This window comes from Bos mutus, chromosome 10 (genome assembly GCF_027580195.1).
Source record: "Bos mutus isolate GX-2022 chromosome 10, NWIPB_WYAK_1.1, whole genome shotgun sequence".
In the NCBI taxonomy this organism is placed as follows: domain Eukaryota; kingdom Metazoa; phylum Chordata; class Mammalia; order Artiodactyla; family Bovidae; genus Bos; species Bos mutus.
The window spans coordinates 58,523,156-58,540,975 of record NC_091626.1 but is presented as its reverse complement, the minus strand read 5'-3'; the positions used below and the strand labels follow the sequence as shown (position 1 = coordinate 58,540,975).

The window sequence follows — 17,820 nt, the reverse complement described above, 5'->3', positions numbered from 1 at the left end:
GCTTGGCTTTTTTCTTCCAGCTGTAAAATTTGGCCGCATGTCGAAAAAGCAGAGAGACAGCTTGTATGCAGAAGTACAGAAGCACCGGATGCAGCAGCAGCAGCGAGACCACCAACAGCAGCCTGGAGAGGCCGAGCCGCTGACTCCCACCTATAACATCTCGGCCAACGGGCTCACGGAGCTTCACGATGACCTCAGCAACTACATTGACGGGCACACCCCCGAGGGCAGCAAGGCAGACTCTGCCGTCAGCAGCTTCTACCTGGACATACAGCCTTCCCCGGACCAGTCAGGTCTTGATATCAATGGAATCAAACCAGAACCCATATGTGACTACACACCAGCATCAGGCTTCTTCCCCTACTGCTCTTTCACCAATGGAGAGACTTCCCCAACTGTGTCCATGGCAGAACTAGGTAATGGCTTCTGTGTTTCCATTGGGATGTACTACTGATGCCTTTGAAGGAAATGGGATATGTCTGACTTTCCTCTAAGTTATGATATTAAAATGATGCGTCTAGGGACTTCCCTGGTTGTCCATTGGTTAAGACTGCGCTTCCAATGCTTGGTCAGGGAACTAAGATCCCACATGCCCCACAGAAAAAAAAAACAAAAAACATGCATTTAGAAGGGCAATTCTGGAGAAGGCGATGGCACCCCCCTCCAGTACTCTTGCCTGGAAAATCCCATGGATGGAGGAGCCTGGTAGGCTGCAGTCCATAGGGTCGCTGAGGGTCGGACAGAACTGAGCGACTTCACTTTCACTTTTCCCTTTCATGCATTGGAGAAGGAAATGGCAACCCACTCCAGTGTTCTTGCCTGGAGAATCCCAGGGACGGGGGAGCCTGGTGGGCTGCCGTCTATGGGGTCGCACAGAATCAGACATGACTGAAGCAACTTAGCAGCAGCAGCAGCAGAAGGGCAAGTCACCTTTACCATTGGGAAAGTGAAAGTGATAGTTGCTCAGTCATGTCCAACTCTTTGTGACCGCATGGACCATAGCCCTCCAGGCTCCTTTGCCCGTGGAAGTACCCAGGTAAGAACACTGGAGTGGGTAGCCATTCCCTTCCCCAGGGGATCTTCCTAACCCAGGGATCAAACCCAGGTCTTCTGCATTGCAGGAGGATTCTGTACCATCTGAGCCAGCAGGGTAGTCTCCCTTGGAAGCACTTCATAATTCTACCTTTCCCCTTGCTTTTGTCTATCCACTGTCTCCCATCACATGTCCAAGAAACTGACTGACCTCTCAGCTTCAGAGCTGAGACAACATGAACTTAAAGCAGTCTTAAATTCCATAGAAAACTATAAGCTCAGGGAATGGCCCCACCAACTCCTTTGCTTTCATTATATTCTAAGTTTTGATTTATACTGAAAGTTATAAAAATGGCAACCCACCAACTTAACCTGGCCCATAGACATGGTTTTTTAACCAGTGCAGAGCTTTTCAATTTTTGAATTAGTTGCTAAAAATTTAAACCTGGAGGATTCCATCTGAAAGTTCAGATTTTCAGTTTCTTGTGGGAGGGGAGAAAAATGATCTGATTACACTGGGTCAGTATTTGTAAATGTCAACAACCAACTGGTACCAGTCAAGGCCTCCCACCTTTCCATGGGTCCATCCCACTCGGCATTTATATCACTTCCCAGTCCCTGTATGCATCTCACCTTTGCAACTGTGATGTAGTCTATAAACAGTAAAGGGAAATTGGCTTCTTTACTTTCCAAAATTTTGGTGATGGATGTTAATGACAAAACTGATATATTCCATAGAAGACTCACCATGCAAAAAAAAAAAAAAACTGTCATTTCCTCATTCCTGTGACATTGGTGCTTCTTGGGAGATGTGACCTAGAAATGTTAGCACAGACAATAGAAAGCTTTTCATTTCAAGGGAGTCGTGTTATAACATCCTCTGTTATATTTAATCGATTTTTAAGTACAGCACTATTATTAGAGAAACTTTGATAAGGACCTTTGCTGTTTGCGAAATTGATCTGTTTCACCCCGTGGTTCCTCATACAAGGTTATAATCCTCTGGGATATTTCAATTAGTTGCTGTGGGGGTGACTAAGTGAAGACCAGGAGAGAAGGAAGACTGAACATGGAAAAGAACCAGCAGGTTCTGACTTGAGCACAGATGTCCTTGGTTCACAGAAATAACGGTTGTGTTCTTTAGATGGTTTCCTCTACCTCTGTACCCCACAAAACAGTTTTTAAGTGAAATTTATATTTCCAGTAAAATCTTTCTCCAAATATAACAAATTGAATGTTCTTTACGGTTTTTACACAAGCACCTTTTTATGGGTCTAAATTTAAATCCTCAAGAGCAGGGACATTTTAAGCCTGGTCTTTAACCACTGCACAGCATTAAAGGTGTAGCACAGCTCTTTTGATTAACAGAGAAACCTCTGAACTAGAAGCCAAGCTGAGCAGAGGTAGGTTTGATTTTTTTTTTTTTTTCTTGAACTAGAACAAAAACCTTCCGTTTTTGTCATGAGATCTTGGTTGGCTGAACCTTAAGCAGAGCTGTAATGAAAGTAAATTTTTCAGAAATGAATAAGGATTTGATTGAAAGCTGACATGATATCATGAAAGATGACCTGACTCACTTTAGGTGTGCTTCCACTTGATGAGAAATACGAGTGAATCTCTCCTGTTTGCTTGTCGGATGTTCAACCCGGAGGTAACCCACACAGCTTGGCCTGTGTGTGGCTCCTGAACGTGGCACTTGGGCTGAAAGTGCACTCAGCCTCCCCAGCCCCTCTTCCCTGACCAAGCTCTTTCCTCTTCCATAGCTGTCACCTCCAGTGAGCCTGGGAGCCCTGTGCTTTCCTCCATTCTCCACTTTCTCCTAAACTAGGGATTGTTCACATGTATTGTGGCATTTCCCACAATGAATAAAATTAAGTCATCATCAGGATTTTCTGCAAACCCAAAACTAAACAAGAATTTAACTGGAAAAAGGGTGTAATGGGGTTCTGATTTTCTGTCCCATTTACATGTGTAAAATTGTTTGAGGGGTTAAGAGTGGCTTAAAAGTGGTCAAAGACTTTGCTAATGCTCTCCAAAATAAAGCTCTCCAAAAATTCCCTGACATTTCCTTTAGGGTTTAAGTCCCTGCTCTTTCTTTAACTAAAAACTTCATTTTAGGCTAAATTTTGTCATTAGATTTGAAACAAATGAAACCACTTGTGCAATTGGAAAAAATTGTAAATTAACATATCCTAAGATCAATTCTTTCCGTAATAGTATCTACACTCCATTACTTTTAGTGAAATATATCTGACTTTCTGGCTGTGAAATTTTGCCCTTTATGTATTGGGTGGGCCAAAAAGTTTGTTGGGGTTTTTCTGTAACGTCTTATGGAAAAGCCCAAACAAACTTTTTGGCCCACCCAATACACTTAGTACCTGAGTTACATACTCCAGATAAACAATCTATGTTCATTTTTTTAAAAAGTTGACTCAGGAATTCACTGGCGTGCCAGCGGTTAGGACATGGTGCTTTCACTGCCATGGGTCCTTGGTTCCATCCCTGGTTAGAGGATCTAGTTTCAAGTTTCATTTAGGTGATCCTGGCTCTGTTTTCACACAAACAGATCTGGCTAGGGAACCAAGATCCAGCAAGCCAAGTGGTGTAGTAAAAAAAAGAAAGAAAAAGAAATAAAAAATAAAACAGCTAATTGCAGTTATTACTATAATTACTAAAGCCTTCTATGAGAGACAGCTGGGCAAAGCATGAGACAAGAAGTCAGCTTATGTGAGTGATTCTAGCTTTGCTGTAGGTTGTACAACCTAGTATAAGTCACGTTATCTCTGTAAGCTGCAATCTCCCTACCCATGGAATGTAAAGATTCAGAGCATGGATTCTGGAGCTTTTGTATATGTTTGAATCACTGTCCGCTTGCCAGCTATGACACCTTGAAAGTCACTTAACCTCACTGTGGCTTGGTTTTTTCATCTGTAAAATGGGGATAATTAGTACAATTGTCATTAGTATCTTTCTCCCTAGATTTGTTGTCATAAAGACTAAGGATAAAATGTGTGTGTGTGTGTCTGTGTGTGTGTGTATGACTGTGTACGTGTATATGTATGTGTGTGTGTATATGTGCACATAGCACATAGTAAACTCTACCTCAGTGTCATCTTTCATCATCATTGTTAATGTTATTACCTACAAAGTGAGGAGGATTTGGACCAGATAATATCTAAAGTTCCATCCCACTATGAAAATCTGTGACTTAGAAGACAGGATTTTCTATCTGAAGTATCTAGACCTTGGCTCTACTGATGCACAGTCATGGTTGAGGAAGTGAACTGATTTGCTTGTCACAAAATGAGTTACCCAACTGAGCTCAGACCAGAAAAGAGGTCTCCTAACTCTTAGTTCCACGGAGAAGGCAATGGCACCCCACTCCAGTACTTTTGCCTGGAAAATCCCATGGACAGAGGAGCCTGGTAGGCTGCAGTCCATGGGGTCGCTAGGAGTCGGACATGACTGAGCGCCTTCCCTTTCACTTTTCACTTTCATGCATTGGAGAAGGAAATGGCAACCCACTCCAGTGTTCTTGCCTGGAGAATCCCAGGGATGGGGGAGCCTGGTGGGCTGCCATCTATGGGGTCGCACAGAGTCGGACACAACTAACGCGACTTAGCAGCAGCAGCAGCAGTAGCAGCAACTCTTAGTTCCAAGGTATTTCACTATACCAGACTGTTTGTCTGAGAGACTGCACTAACTCCTTAGCTTTTACTCCATCTGAGAATTTTCTTCTTTGCTGAAATGGAGACTTAAAAATAGGAAAGTGTCTAAAATCTTACACTTGCCAAATCAAGTATGAATTTCGATCAAAGGCAGCTGGTGAGAATGCAGCCACTGCCCTCTACTGGTCATGGAACATTGCATCATTTGTTATTGCTTCTAAAAGCTGGACTCAAACAGGTAGGGGCGACAATTTTTAGGATGAAATGAAACAGGAAGATGCTTGACCATGTTAACTAGAGAAAAGCAGGATCTGGAAGATAATACCGAGAGCCTCTTCCCATTCTTCCCCTTCCAGGATTCTCCCAGCTTCCCTGTGAACCCTTCATCTACATCATTTTTCCCCCCTATTTATAAAAATTGGTTTACTGTTTACACATTTATTTTCTTGTTTATGCTTCCCCATTATTTTTGTCTTTACTCCCCACTTCTCTTCACAAGCATCACTGATTCTAAGACAAATAATTTGCTGGTTTCTCCGTCTTTCCCCTCTCAGTTTCTGTCTCTTTCCTGTATTTTTTCCTTGCATCTGTGTTTTATTGTTTATGATGTTTACTTATGTTGTTTTCATGTCTGTGTGTTGCCAAGTAGGGTTGTTGAGTTTACTGTGTTTCAGTTTCTCTAAGGAGATTCTAGTTTCAAGCTTCATTTACGTGATCCTGGCTCTGTTTTCACACAAACAAGTCTGATTCTGTTTGAGAAAGGCAGTAACAAATTTCTAAATAAATAGTCTTATTAGTTCCTAAGTTTGCGCTCGGCACCATTGTTCTAAATAACTTTCTTATTCTATATTCAAGATGCAAGGAGGGGATCACTCTGGGGTATGATTTTGTATTCTTGGAATCTTATCAATTTTTCTTTAGAATACTTCTTTTTATAGCCACACCCACAGCTTGCAGGATCTTAGTTCCCCAGCCGGGGATTGAATCCACACCTGCGGCAGTGGAAGCCTGGAATCCTAACCACTGGACCACCGGGGGATTTCCTTAAAATACGTCTTTAATTGTCCTTCCCTTCCGTAACAGTTATTAGCAACGTATTTCAAGCTGTTAGTCCCTTACGTCTGGATTTCAGCAGCCTTCTAATTGGTCCTCCAGGCTCTCCATCCTTCAGTCCCCCGGTGGCAGAACTACATGTTCTGTTTCCCAGTACAATGTTCTTTATGTGAGCTCCCCCTTGAGAATCCCACTGACTCCTCTTGTCAGTCAAGTCCATACTCTCAGTCTCCACATTCAGATCCTTCAGGATTTGGACTCTTACCTACCAATATTCCTGTTTTGAATCATCATTCTATCACATCTTCCTATCTCCTACAAATGCCATATTTGTTCTTTCAATTACCATCCCTCGAATGTGGAACTGGCCCACTGCCTCACACCACTGGCCTCTGCCTACCAAACCCTCCCCATTCTTCAGGATCCAGTCCAAATGTTCCTCTTCTGCCAAGAAGCATCGCCTAATTTTCCTCATCTCTCCCTTCCCTGATAGCACCTACTACCTTTGTTTTTCTTTCTCTTCTGATATAATTCAACCTCACGCTTTATTGTCTAATGTCTTGAATTGTCCTTTCCGCATGTCTGTACATGTTCACCAGATTATAAGTTCCTTGAGAAGCTTGTTTGGCTTCTATTTCTTTAATATCTCCAAAATCCTTACACTTCAGTATGAGAACAAATGTTTTATGTAACAGATGCTGTGTTATCCTCTCTATTTTGAGTGCTCAACTCATTTAATTCTCACAGAAGCTCTATGAAATAGGTACTATTTTTCTCATTTTACATATCAGGAGACTGAAGCACAGAGAGGTTAAGTAACTTACCTAAAATCACAGAACTACTAAATAGCAGAGCTGAGATTCCAACCTAGTCAATCTGGCTGCAAAGTCCAGCTCTTAACCACCACACTATATATATAACGACTGGGTAGGCTTTCAGCAATGCTTGTTCTGAATTTTGCAGGAAAAACAAATACCACACATAATTGTTGTCATACAAAATACCATTTCCCAATTTTTCAAGAGTAATCCCTCCCCATAAATGTATGTGGCAGATGTGTCTTCATAAAAATGCCAAGTAGAGATTGTGTCAGTCATTTTTCACAACTTTTCTAGGTCGATATTTGCTTACTCCCAGACACTAGTGTAAAGGCACAGAAGGTCAAGATTAGCAGGGTCTTTGAAGGCATGCCGTCTTATTGTTAAATGTTGGCTTTGCCTGTCCTTCTTCCTGCTCTAAAACACAGAATCGTTCCAGATTACTTACTTAAATATGTCAAGATAATTAAACCTGGTTCAGCCTGTTGCTTTATACTTGTTACATTTTAAATTGAATAATTGAGTAGGGAAAACACTGGTTATCCAAAGAAGAATGGCTTTTCATGTCGTGATCTCCTGTTTTTCTCCTTAGAACACCTTGCACAGAATATATCTAAATCACATCTGGAAACTTGCCAATACTTGAGAGAAGAGCTCCAGCAGATAACGTGGCAGACCTTTCTGCAGGAGGAGATTGAGAATTATCAAAACAAGGTAGACTCTGAACAGTTTTACCTAAGATTGAGGCAATGCTGGGAAATGTAAAAGATTTGAATACAAACAGACCAAAAAATGAATGTCTTTCATCAGATACAAGATTTCTATTTAATAATCTTTCTTCCAGAGCTGATTATGTTCCTGGGGCTTTGTCACCTTACTGAAATGTCACTATGCAAAATTTCAGAAATAGCACAGAGATTCTGTTGTTCTGATAACTGTACATGTTTGTCCCATCATTTATCTACAGGGGGCTAGATTAAGCTGCTTGCAAAAGCCTCAATGAGTTGGGAGTTTTCCCGATATCACAATGGGAGATTTCACGGTCTGGAAGTCGATGTAAAATAATCTTAGCCTCATGGTTTCAGAGGTTAAAAAGAAGGAGTTTAGAGAATATGTGTTTAAAAAAAAAAGATCTGGAAGCTATGATCCTAACTCCAGTCTGAATCTAGCAATATGAGACTGAGAAGTAGTGCAGCTGCTACTCATTTTTTTTCTATAAAACACACTGCTCAACAGATTACTCAAATGGGAAGGCAGGGCTGGAGAAGGGGGACACTTAATTATCCATTCTGCCCTTAGGAAAAGAAAATGCTTCAATTTCCCCTCCAAATCATGGAAATGCTGGTTTAGGAAGTGCCGTGGAGATTATTTAGGTTAATCCTCTTCATTTAACGTACAAGGAAACTAACATCCCTTAGCTTACGGCTGGAGGTTGAAAACATCAGGACTAGACCATGAGCCCTGGCTCCTGATTGAGTATTTCTCCCACCCCCTTATATTGGTGGAAACAGCCTTAAACTACGATTGGGAAAGTAAGTGAGCAGCAAGACGGACCCAGGTTAGCCTGTAACTAAACTGGAGAGTGGCTGTATAAAAAGGCATTAAGCACGACAGGTTGGGAAATAGCAGCACATCACCTTGCTTGCCTTTGAGGTAGCACCAGCAGCCACAGTTACAATGGGAAGCAGGAAAGCATTAAACAGCCACAGGGTGTGCAAAACAGGATTCAGAGCCAGAAATGCGGGGGTTTAAATCCCAGCTCCAGTACCCCCTAGCTGTGAAACCTCTTTGAGTGTTTGTGTTCATTTATGGCAAATGAGAAAACGTTCTTGTGAAAGTGAAATGAGACAAGGATGTCAGAAAACACCCAGCTCATAGCAGGCGCACAGGAAATGTAACTGACTCCCCTTTCTTCTCTTCCTCAAGTAAAGTGGTATGAAATTCCCCAAGGCCAGGTAATTGCTTAAAAGGAGATTCTACTTTCCCGCTCTCTGTGGCCCAGGGTTAAAGCAGCGGCATGCGTGACTTTCCTCACATGGGCTTTCATCTTCCGCTGCCTTTATGACCATAACATCTCCCCCCTGCCCTTTGCTAACAACATGGCAAGAGAGAAATTGAAGAAGATGAGAAAGAACTTGGGAGCAATCATTGTAACCCAAGTAACTGCCCAACTGTTTATTCTTAAATCCTCTAGCTTTTGGGAATCTATTTCCAAAGAAGGATTGTACACAATAGGAAAACTTAAAACAGCTGAGTCAAAGATATGGGTAACCGTGGATGTTAATGTATTTCCCTCTTCAACAGCAGCGGGAGGTGATGTGGCAATTGTGTGCCATCAAAATTACAGAAGCTATACAGTATGTGGTGGAGTTTGCCAAACGCATTGATGGATTTATGGAACTATGTCAAAACGATCAAATTGTGCTTCTCAAAGCAGGTATGTGCTTTGCAAGTGAATTTTGAGATCTCTTCCTAACCTGCTTTCACCAGCTTATTAAAGAAATGCTTGGTAAGGAAGGTGTCGGGAACAGTTTTTCTCCAAATGATAATAGCTCAGGTTTCACTTGCAGAAACTAAGGAATTTTTTTTTTTAATGTTTGAGTTATTTGAAGGAAACATTCCCTCCATTTTGCTTCTTCTCTCTGTGAAAAGATTAATTTGAAAGACACACTGCATTCCCCAGTCCTAACCATCACTTGTGTTTTGTTTCTGTGCCCCAGGTCCTCAGGATGTTTTGATAAGTTGTTAGGAAGATGGCTGTTTATGGAATTCAGAGAGATAGCCCTGACTTTTTGTTTGTTTGTTTTAATAACAGGACTCTATGTGTTTCTGGGCTTCCCAGGTGGCTCAGTGATAAAGAATCTGCATGTCAGTGTAGGAGACCCAGTAGTCGCTGGTTCCATTCCTGGGTCAGGAAGATCCCCTGAAGTATGAAAATGACAACCTGTTCCAGTAGTCTTGCCTGAAACATTCCATGGACAGAGGAGCCTGGAGGGCTGCAGTCCATGGGGTTGCAAAGAGTCAGACACAACTGAGCACGCACGCACACATGTGTTTCTAGCAACTCCAAGACTGTATTTTTGCAGGACACAATTTCTCTTAAGTAATACAGGCTTTAGCTTAGGCAGAAGTCTTTAATTACCCTAGTGAACTCTGCCCTTTTAAATAAAGAGATAAGTTTCCTCAGTGTGTATGCCCAGCAGTGGGATTGCTGGATCATAAGGCAGTTCTATTTCGTTTTTTAAGGAATCTCCACACTGTTCTCCATAGTGGCTGTACTAGTTTGCATTCCCACCAACAGTGTAAGAGGGTTCCCTTTTCTCCACACCCTCTCCAGCATTTATTATTTGTAGACTTTTGGATCGCAGCCATTCTGACTGGTGTGAAATGGTACCTCAAAAGGTTTTGATTTGCATTTCTCTGATAACGAGTGATGTTGAGCATCTTTTCATGTGTTTGTTAGCCATCTGTATGTCTTCTTTGGAGAAATGTCTATTTAGTTCTTTGGCCCATTTTTTGATTGAGTCATTTATTTTTCTGGAGTTGAGCTGTAGGAGTTGCTTGTATATTTTTGAGATTAGTTGTTTGTCAGTTGCTTCATTTGCTATTATTTTCTCCCATTCTGAAGGCTGTCTTTTCACCTTGCTAATAGTTTCCTTTGATGTGCAGAAGCTTTTAAGGTTAATTAGGTCCCATTTGTTTATTTTTGTTTTTATTTCCAATATTCTGGGAGGTGGGTCATAGAGGATCCTGCTGTGATGTATATCAGAGAGTGTTTTGCCTATGTTCTCCTCTAGGAGTTTTATAGTTGCTGGTCTTACGTTGAGATCTTTAATCCATTTTGAGTTTATTTTTGTGTATGGTGTTAGAAAGTGTTCTAGTTTCATTCTTTTACAAGTGGTTGACCAGATTTCCCAGCACCACTTGTTAAAGAGATTGTCTTTAATCCATTGTATATTCTTGCCTCCTTTGTCAAAGATAAGGTGTCCATATGTGCGTGGATTTATCTCTGGGCTTTCTATTTTGTTCCATTGATCTATATTTCTGTCTTTGTGCCAGTACCATACTGTCTTGATAACTGTGGCTTTGTAGTAGAGCCTGAAGTCAGGTAGGTTGATTCCTCCAGTTCCATTCTTCTTTCTCAAGATTGCTTTGACTATTCGAGGAAACCAGAAGGGAAAGAGACATGTGTACCCCAGTGTTCATCGCAGCACTGTTTATAATAGCCAGGGCATGGAAGCAACGTAGATGTCCATCAGCAGATGAATGGATAAGAAAGCTATGGTACATATACACAATGGAGTATTACTCAGCCCTTAAAAAGAATACATTTGAATCAGTTCTAATGAGGTGGATGAAACTGGAGCCTATTATACAGAGTGAAGTAAGCCAGAAGGAAAAACACCAATACAGTATACTAATGCATATATATGGAATTTAGAAAGATGGTAACAATAACCCTGTGTACGAGACAGCAAAAGAGACACTGATGTATAGAACAGTCTTATGGACTCTATGGGAGAGGGAGAGGGTGGGAAGATTTGGGAAAATGGCATTGAAACATGTAAAATATCATGTATGAAACGAGATGCCAGTCCAGATTCGATGCACGATACTGGATGCTTGGGGCTAGAGCACTGGGACGACCCAGAGGGATGGTATGGGGAGGGAGGAGGGTTCAGGATGGGGAACACATGTATACCGGTGGTGGATTCATTTTGATATTTGGCAAAACTAATACAATTATGTAAAGTTTAAAAATAAAATTAAAAAAAAAAAGAGAGATAAGTAACTGAGTGCCCATGGGCTAAGCCCAGCCCTGTTGACTCAGAAGGGGGTCTCTAAGGTCAAAATCAACTCACCAAGACAGAATAACCCATTCCGTTTCTGCCTTTGCTTAGGTTCTCTAGAGGTGGTATTTATCAGAATGTGCCGTGCCTTTGACTCTCAGAACAATACCGTGTACTTCGATGGGAAATATGCTAGCCCCGATGTCTTCAAATCCTTAGGTAAGAAAACCTCTGGGTGCTTGGTCTTCAGATCAGGGCTAGGGGAAAAAATTGGAGTTGGGTGATAGCTTTTTTTTTTTTTTTTTTTTTTTTTTGGGTGATAACTCTTAAACAAAATGGAAATCGTGGGGTTTTTGGATATAAGAGTTAAAGGATGTTATATACTAATGCATACCTGTGTTAATAATACTTTCTGATTAATTACCATAGAAAATTTACACAGCTCAAATGCTTTGTGTCCATATGACATGTAAAGGTCTAGAGTTTGATTTTATCTATTTGGTCATCAAAGAAATGTATGTTATATATTCTTCCAGTTCCCTTCCAAATTTTAAGAACGAGGTTTGCAGGGATGTTATTCAGTAAACTGGAAGATATGATTTGCTACATAAAATCAAGCAAAGACCTGAAAGTCTGCCCTTCCATACCCCTCAAATAACAATGTTAATGAGATATCAGGGAAAGAAAGTATAGTTAAGTGAAACTGTGGCATATACCTTAGAAATAAATTATTTTAGATGTCTATAAATAAAGTGAGATAAAGTCACTAAGATTGGGATAGTATCCAAAATATGTTGTTAAATGATTTCAAAAACAATTAAATGGCATATATACTTGAGAATATATATTTGAGAGGTATATATACTTGAGAATAGCCCATTGACATTTAACTATATGCACATAATATGAAAATCTGAAAGAACAGACACCAAACTTAACCAGTTTTGGGGGGTGGATTTTTATTTTATGGGACTTTCTCATTCTGTGTTTTCACTTCTATAATAATTATAATGGTTTTACTGCCATAAAGTGTCATTTGTTTTCATTTTTAAGCATGTTAACACTCTTGTTTGTTTTAAGGAAAACAAAAAATGAGTGAAATTAGCATCTCAGACTATAGCTGTTAGACTGTTGGTTAAGAGTGTGGGCTCTGAAGTTAGGCATCTAGCTTTGAATCTCAGGCTGTTACTTCCTACCTGTGAAATCTTGAGTACATTCCTTTTCTTCCCAAGTTTGTTTCCTCGCCTTTACAGTGGGGTAGTAACAATAATACTTTCTTCATAGGGCTGTTGTAGTATTGATAGAATGCTCAAAGAATCCTCTCAGAGCAGCACCTGACATAGTAATCACCTAATAAAAGTTTACTGCCAATGGTACTTCCCTGGCAATTCAGTCGTTAACACTCTGTGCTTCCTCTGCAGGGGATACTGATTAAATCCGTGGTCAGGGAACTAAGATCCCACGTGCCATGTGGTGTGATCAATAAAAGAATACATGTATATATCTTAAATTACAATATTTTTTAAAGTTCCCTCTGTGAATGATGGTAGTAATGGTGATGGTAGCTAAACTGATTTTTTCTTTTAAGGTTTGAAAGTATTAAACTACAAGAAATGTTATTGGTATTCTCCCTGATCTTCAACTAGTAGATCTCTCTTCACTTTTTTCCATCTTTTTTTCCTAGGATAATAACTAAAATCCTAACCTGTCTTTAATTTTGGCAGGTTGTGAAGACTTTATTAGCTTTGTATTTGAATTTGGAAAGAGTTTATGTTCTATGCACCTGACTGAAGATGAAATTGCATTATTTTCTGCATTTGTCCTGATGTCAGCAGGTAAGATAACCAAATCTAATGGTTTTTCAATTGTCCAGGTAAAGAATTTTTACAAGTACACAACTTATAATGGCTATAGGATATTCAGGGGGATACCAAGAGAGACTGCCATCCTTGTTAAAATCTAATTTTCAGTTTTTCAGGTAACAATCCCTCTGCTACACACATTTATACATGTCCTATTTTAAGAAGACCTCATGCTATTCTGATAAACCCTTAAGAGATGAGAATTGAATAAAATCCTGTCTACAATTAACCTCTGATAACAAGAGAAACGCTGTGGTAGAGTAGGCTTGCCCTCCTTAACACCAATCTCCAAGATAACGTGGTGTTTAAAACCTTCTCCTTTTTCTTAAAGTCCATTTGGATGTCATCCACAAGTTTATCTAAATTTAATCTCTATTTTTAACCAGTACTGCCTCTTGGTGATAACTACTTTTGAAAATTTGCTATCTTCTTTTTGGACTTCTTAGTCATAAAGATTCTATCCTAAACTAACAACCTTAATTAATTTGGCATTCTCTTGACAAGTTTAGTTGCCTTGTAATTATAAGACAATTTTCATATTTTTTGTAATGGCTAGGTGAATTGATATGAGTATTTCATTCAGAAACGTAACTTTTAGAAAGTGTTGAGGGGCTGTGGTGGTTTCATTTGCACTTGTTTGAGCATGGTTTTAGATTTAAATGACTATCTTTTTGGAAGAGGAGGACCCTCCTTTCCTTCAGATGTTAGTAAAAATGGAAAGGCTTAGCACTCTGTTTTGTGTCATAGATTAGTTTTCTTCTTCTTTAGGAGCAAATTTTGAATGAGGGGTGAAGGTGGCCTAATAGTCCCTGACTCTGTATTGTGGTATAATAATCTATATCTAAGAGTCAGGAGGAATTGGGTTTTCTGACAGAATGTTAGAAGAATACTAAGGAGTCTGGTTTTTCACATTTAGATCGCTCATGGCTGCAGGAAAAGGTAAAAATTGAAAAGCTGCAACAGAAAATTCAGCTAGCTCTTCAACATGTCCTACAGAAGAATCACCGAGAAGATGGAATACTAACAAAGGTGAGAGCTAAAGGTTTCCAGTTGACACAGCTGGCTTATCCCTTGCCAATGATCACACCAATCATGTTTGTAAGTCATCCCACCAGACCCCAGAATTCTCAGTAAGCGACAAGCTACTGAAAAGAAAGAAGTATCTCCATTTCAAAAAATTCTCTTGTGCCAAAATTCAGGTTAAGTTCTATTGGAATAACGGAGCAATGATAGAATTTTTTTTCAACTATTAATCATTCTGAAACCACCCCCCGCCCTGTTCCATAAGAGATGGGCAGAAAGCAGAGTTAATGTCCCATACTGATATAAACTAGAGAACTTAGAATTTAAATCTTGGAATTTAGAAGAAGGAAGTGATGAAGGACTAAAGCATCCAGAGTAACCATCCATTTTAATTTTCATTCTATTTAATCAACAATAAATGGCTTTTGTATTTTCTTCATCAGTTTCTCATTACTACCCTGTATGCAAAACATAAGATTTCTTTTGTGCTTATTATCTTTCACAGTAAAGATATAATTAGGATGGCAATTTAAAATAGGTTAATATCCTTTGGTGCTGGTGCTAGCAGTATGTATGTAGTCTTAGAAAAATCAGCCCCGTTCTTTCTTGGATTATTTGTTTTATTGTTCCAGACCATGATTTGAAAGTTTTGGGATTTTCTTCCTGTTTACTTTCATTCTTTCCTCCTGATAGCTAGGCAAGGTCAGAAAGAAGTTGGGGGTTAATTGCAGTTTGTTTTTGATTTTGCATCTATTAAATGAGACACTGAGGCCAGAATGGGAAATGGAAGAAGACCTCTTCTCCATCTTCTGGCCCCAATGCCAGGATACCATCCGGGTCTTTGATTATAGAGAGCACCTAACATAACACAGAGTCAAGACTGATGCTCTGGTGAATTGTTCTGAGTTGAATATTCTGTGCTGCACAGTGCTTTAGAGTTTAAAAAGCATTTGTGCAAGTCATGCTACTGTCCTCAGCAGGTAAACAGTCCATGCTGAGACTCCACCAGTCCTGTTAACCTTTTTTTTTTCCCCCAAACCAGGACCTTTTGCTCAGACCCAGAATTGCTTTGTTCTAGGCAGAGCTCTTTCTAGAGAAGAAACTTGTTGTCATTGGAGTGAGCCAGTATTCCTTTTGCATAAAATATGTAACAGATGGCTTTGCCTGTAGTAGCAGTGACTTTATCTACCCGTGGCTGCCCCTTTGCCCACTTCTCTGTTCTCTGTCACCACATCTCTTCCTTTTCCCCAGTGGTAAAAGGCAGGGTTCAGGATGACAGAGCAGAAAGCATGTTGGAATAGGAGGAGTAAGTAAGAGACTTGAGTTCTTTTGTTTATGAGCATCTTTTCGGGTTACAAATTATTGAAGACAATATTTGTCTTCAAAATCATATTTAACATATACCTGGTATTCTATATCATTTATTTTTACCATCCCTCTATTACTAGATGTTTAAGCTGTTTCAAGTGTGTTTCATCATTGTAAACAGTGTTGTGACGATCGTCCAGATTCCCTGATTTTTGATTCTGGCATCTCTTCTGTCCTGACCCCATGTCCTTTCTTCCACTTACAGTTAATATGCAAGGTGTCTACATTAAGAGCCTTATGTGGACGGCATACAGAAAAGCTCATGGCGTTTAAAGCAATATACCCAGACATTGTGCGACTTCATTTTCCTCCATTATACAAGGAGTTGTTCACTTCAGAATTTGAGCCAGCCATGCAGATTGATGGGTAAATGTATCATCTAAGCACTTCTAGAATGTCTGAAGTCCAAACAATGAAAAGCAAACAAACAAATCAATTAACCGAGACACTTTATATGGCCCTGCACAGACCTGGAGCGCCAACACGCTGCACATCCTTTGGTGATCGGGGTCAGGCAAAGGAGGGGAAACAATGAAAACAAATAAAAGTTGAACTTGTTTTTCTCATGCATATGATTTCCATTATGCCTACAGATATGGACCCTTTTTCTGTCTCGACTTCTTGATCGTTGACCTCTGTTTACAACAGAAGGCGGGTACTAAAGTTGGAAGATGTCCTTTTCTTGTAGCTCACTGCCCACAGACTTTCTACAGAATCACCCATCTGTCGGTAACCACAGAGGGTCCAGCACTAATCGGTGACTGGTGTGCATAGCGGAGGTTGCGGCATTACTTTGCACAACTTGCTCTTTGTCTCATGAAGGAAGTTTTTATTTTTTTCACCGATTATTGCCAGTCAGCAGGACGGCACGAAAAGGGTCCATGGCACTAGCAACAATAGCATTATAATATATTACAGGGTAAATGGGCATGAAGACTATATATAGCTAAAAAGAGATATTGTTTATATATTGTTTTAATTAATATAAAATGTAGTTACTGGAGTAGCTTTTCCTGTTGAATTGATAAGGCACTTTCATTTTGCACCTTTTTTCTTTAAATTAAATGCTAGCGTGTTCACTGTCGTGTCGCATGTGCACCAGAAACACAAGTTTAACTGAGAAGGCTTGGAAGGTACGTCGGGAGGTATTTATGCTGCTGTTTACACAATTATTTTTAAAAGACTGGCTGGTCATATCTAGAAATCATGCTGTTGGATTCATTTTTTTTTTTTACACGTGAATTTGGAATTAGACACAGAACTCTCCCTAAATTGTCCTTTGCTTTTTGGATGAGTTTAAGGATAGATGTGTTTATGCTTCATACAAAGTTGAGTGATTGATTAGGGTGGATTTACGCCCTCGTGCATAGTATTTATCCAAAGCTTTTGAGCATGCCACCTCATGGAGCTTGGGGAGTGGGGGGTGCTCATTCCACACAGTTGAGTAGACTCAGTCTCAACTTGGAATTCTTAGGCTTTAAGAACAGATCAGTAACCAGAATATTTATCAGAATCTAGCTTTTAGTAGAAGAAGGACCCAAAGAGTTTGTCTGGAGCAAACGCACACTCCCCATGTGTGAAGACATGAAGCATTTACTTCGTGAATGTTTATGTTCTTGGTATCATCTAGGAACCCTGAGACTTTCAGAGTGAATGGTTTCTAGACTAACTGCCTCTCCATGGTGTCATTCTAGAACACTCTTCTCCATATGTCACAGTCAATGGACAGGAAGGCAAAGGAAACATACAATGTTGAACCAGTTTCTCTTATTTAAATGTTAACTATTGTTAAGTCTTTAAAGTGAAGTCGATGCAAGCTGCAAACATTTTCTTTTGTATTTATCTTCACTAGAAAACTGTGGACTGTAATTTATTTTATTAAATCTTTAGAAGACAGTTTGGCTTTTGGATTCAGGTGAGAAATATTGAGTTGTTTTTGTTTAATTTTGTGTATGTGTGTGTCTTTTGTTTTTTACATAATTCCCAGTAGTGGGGAAGGGGAAAGGAACAGTCTGATAAGACAAGTGTGCATATTCTAAAATAAGTGACCTTTGGGAATGTAGGCGTTTAGAAGATTTTAGTCACACTTGAAGTGGGATTCAAACCTCTGGCCTGACATCAAAGACCATGTCTATAGAAAAGAGAGAACATCTTCCCATAGTGTAAAGGTGAACATTTCCTAGCACCCTTTTACAGGGAAGAAAGG

The 17,820-nt window shown here is 39.9% G+C and overlaps 1 protein-coding gene across 5 annotated transcripts in view; it reads left to right on the top strand.

The window, feature by feature from the left end:
- The window catches only part of RORA (RAR related orphan receptor A), an 812,472-nt gene that overhangs the window by 784,045 nt on the left and 10,607 nt on the right, over positions 1-17,820 (top strand). For 4 of the 5 annotated variants that reach the window (XM_070378001.1, XM_070378002.1, XM_070378004.1 and 1 more), the window contains 8 exons: positions 21-416; positions 7,164-7,285; positions 8,876-9,008; positions 11,473-11,580; positions 13,086-13,196; positions 14,140-14,252; positions 15,820-15,980; positions 17,467-17,529. In XM_070378001.1, the coding sequence (XP_070234102.1) occupies positions 21-416; positions 7,164-7,285; positions 8,876-9,008; positions 11,473-11,580; positions 13,086-13,196; positions 14,140-14,252; positions 15,820-15,980; positions 17,467-17,529 (1,207 nt within the window). The remainder of the gene's footprint in view (positions 1-20; positions 417-7,163; positions 7,286-8,875; positions 9,009-11,472; positions 11,581-13,085; positions 13,197-14,139; positions 14,253-15,819; positions 15,981-17,466; positions 17,530-17,820) is intronic. The other variant, XM_070378003.1, reaches the window with a different exon arrangement.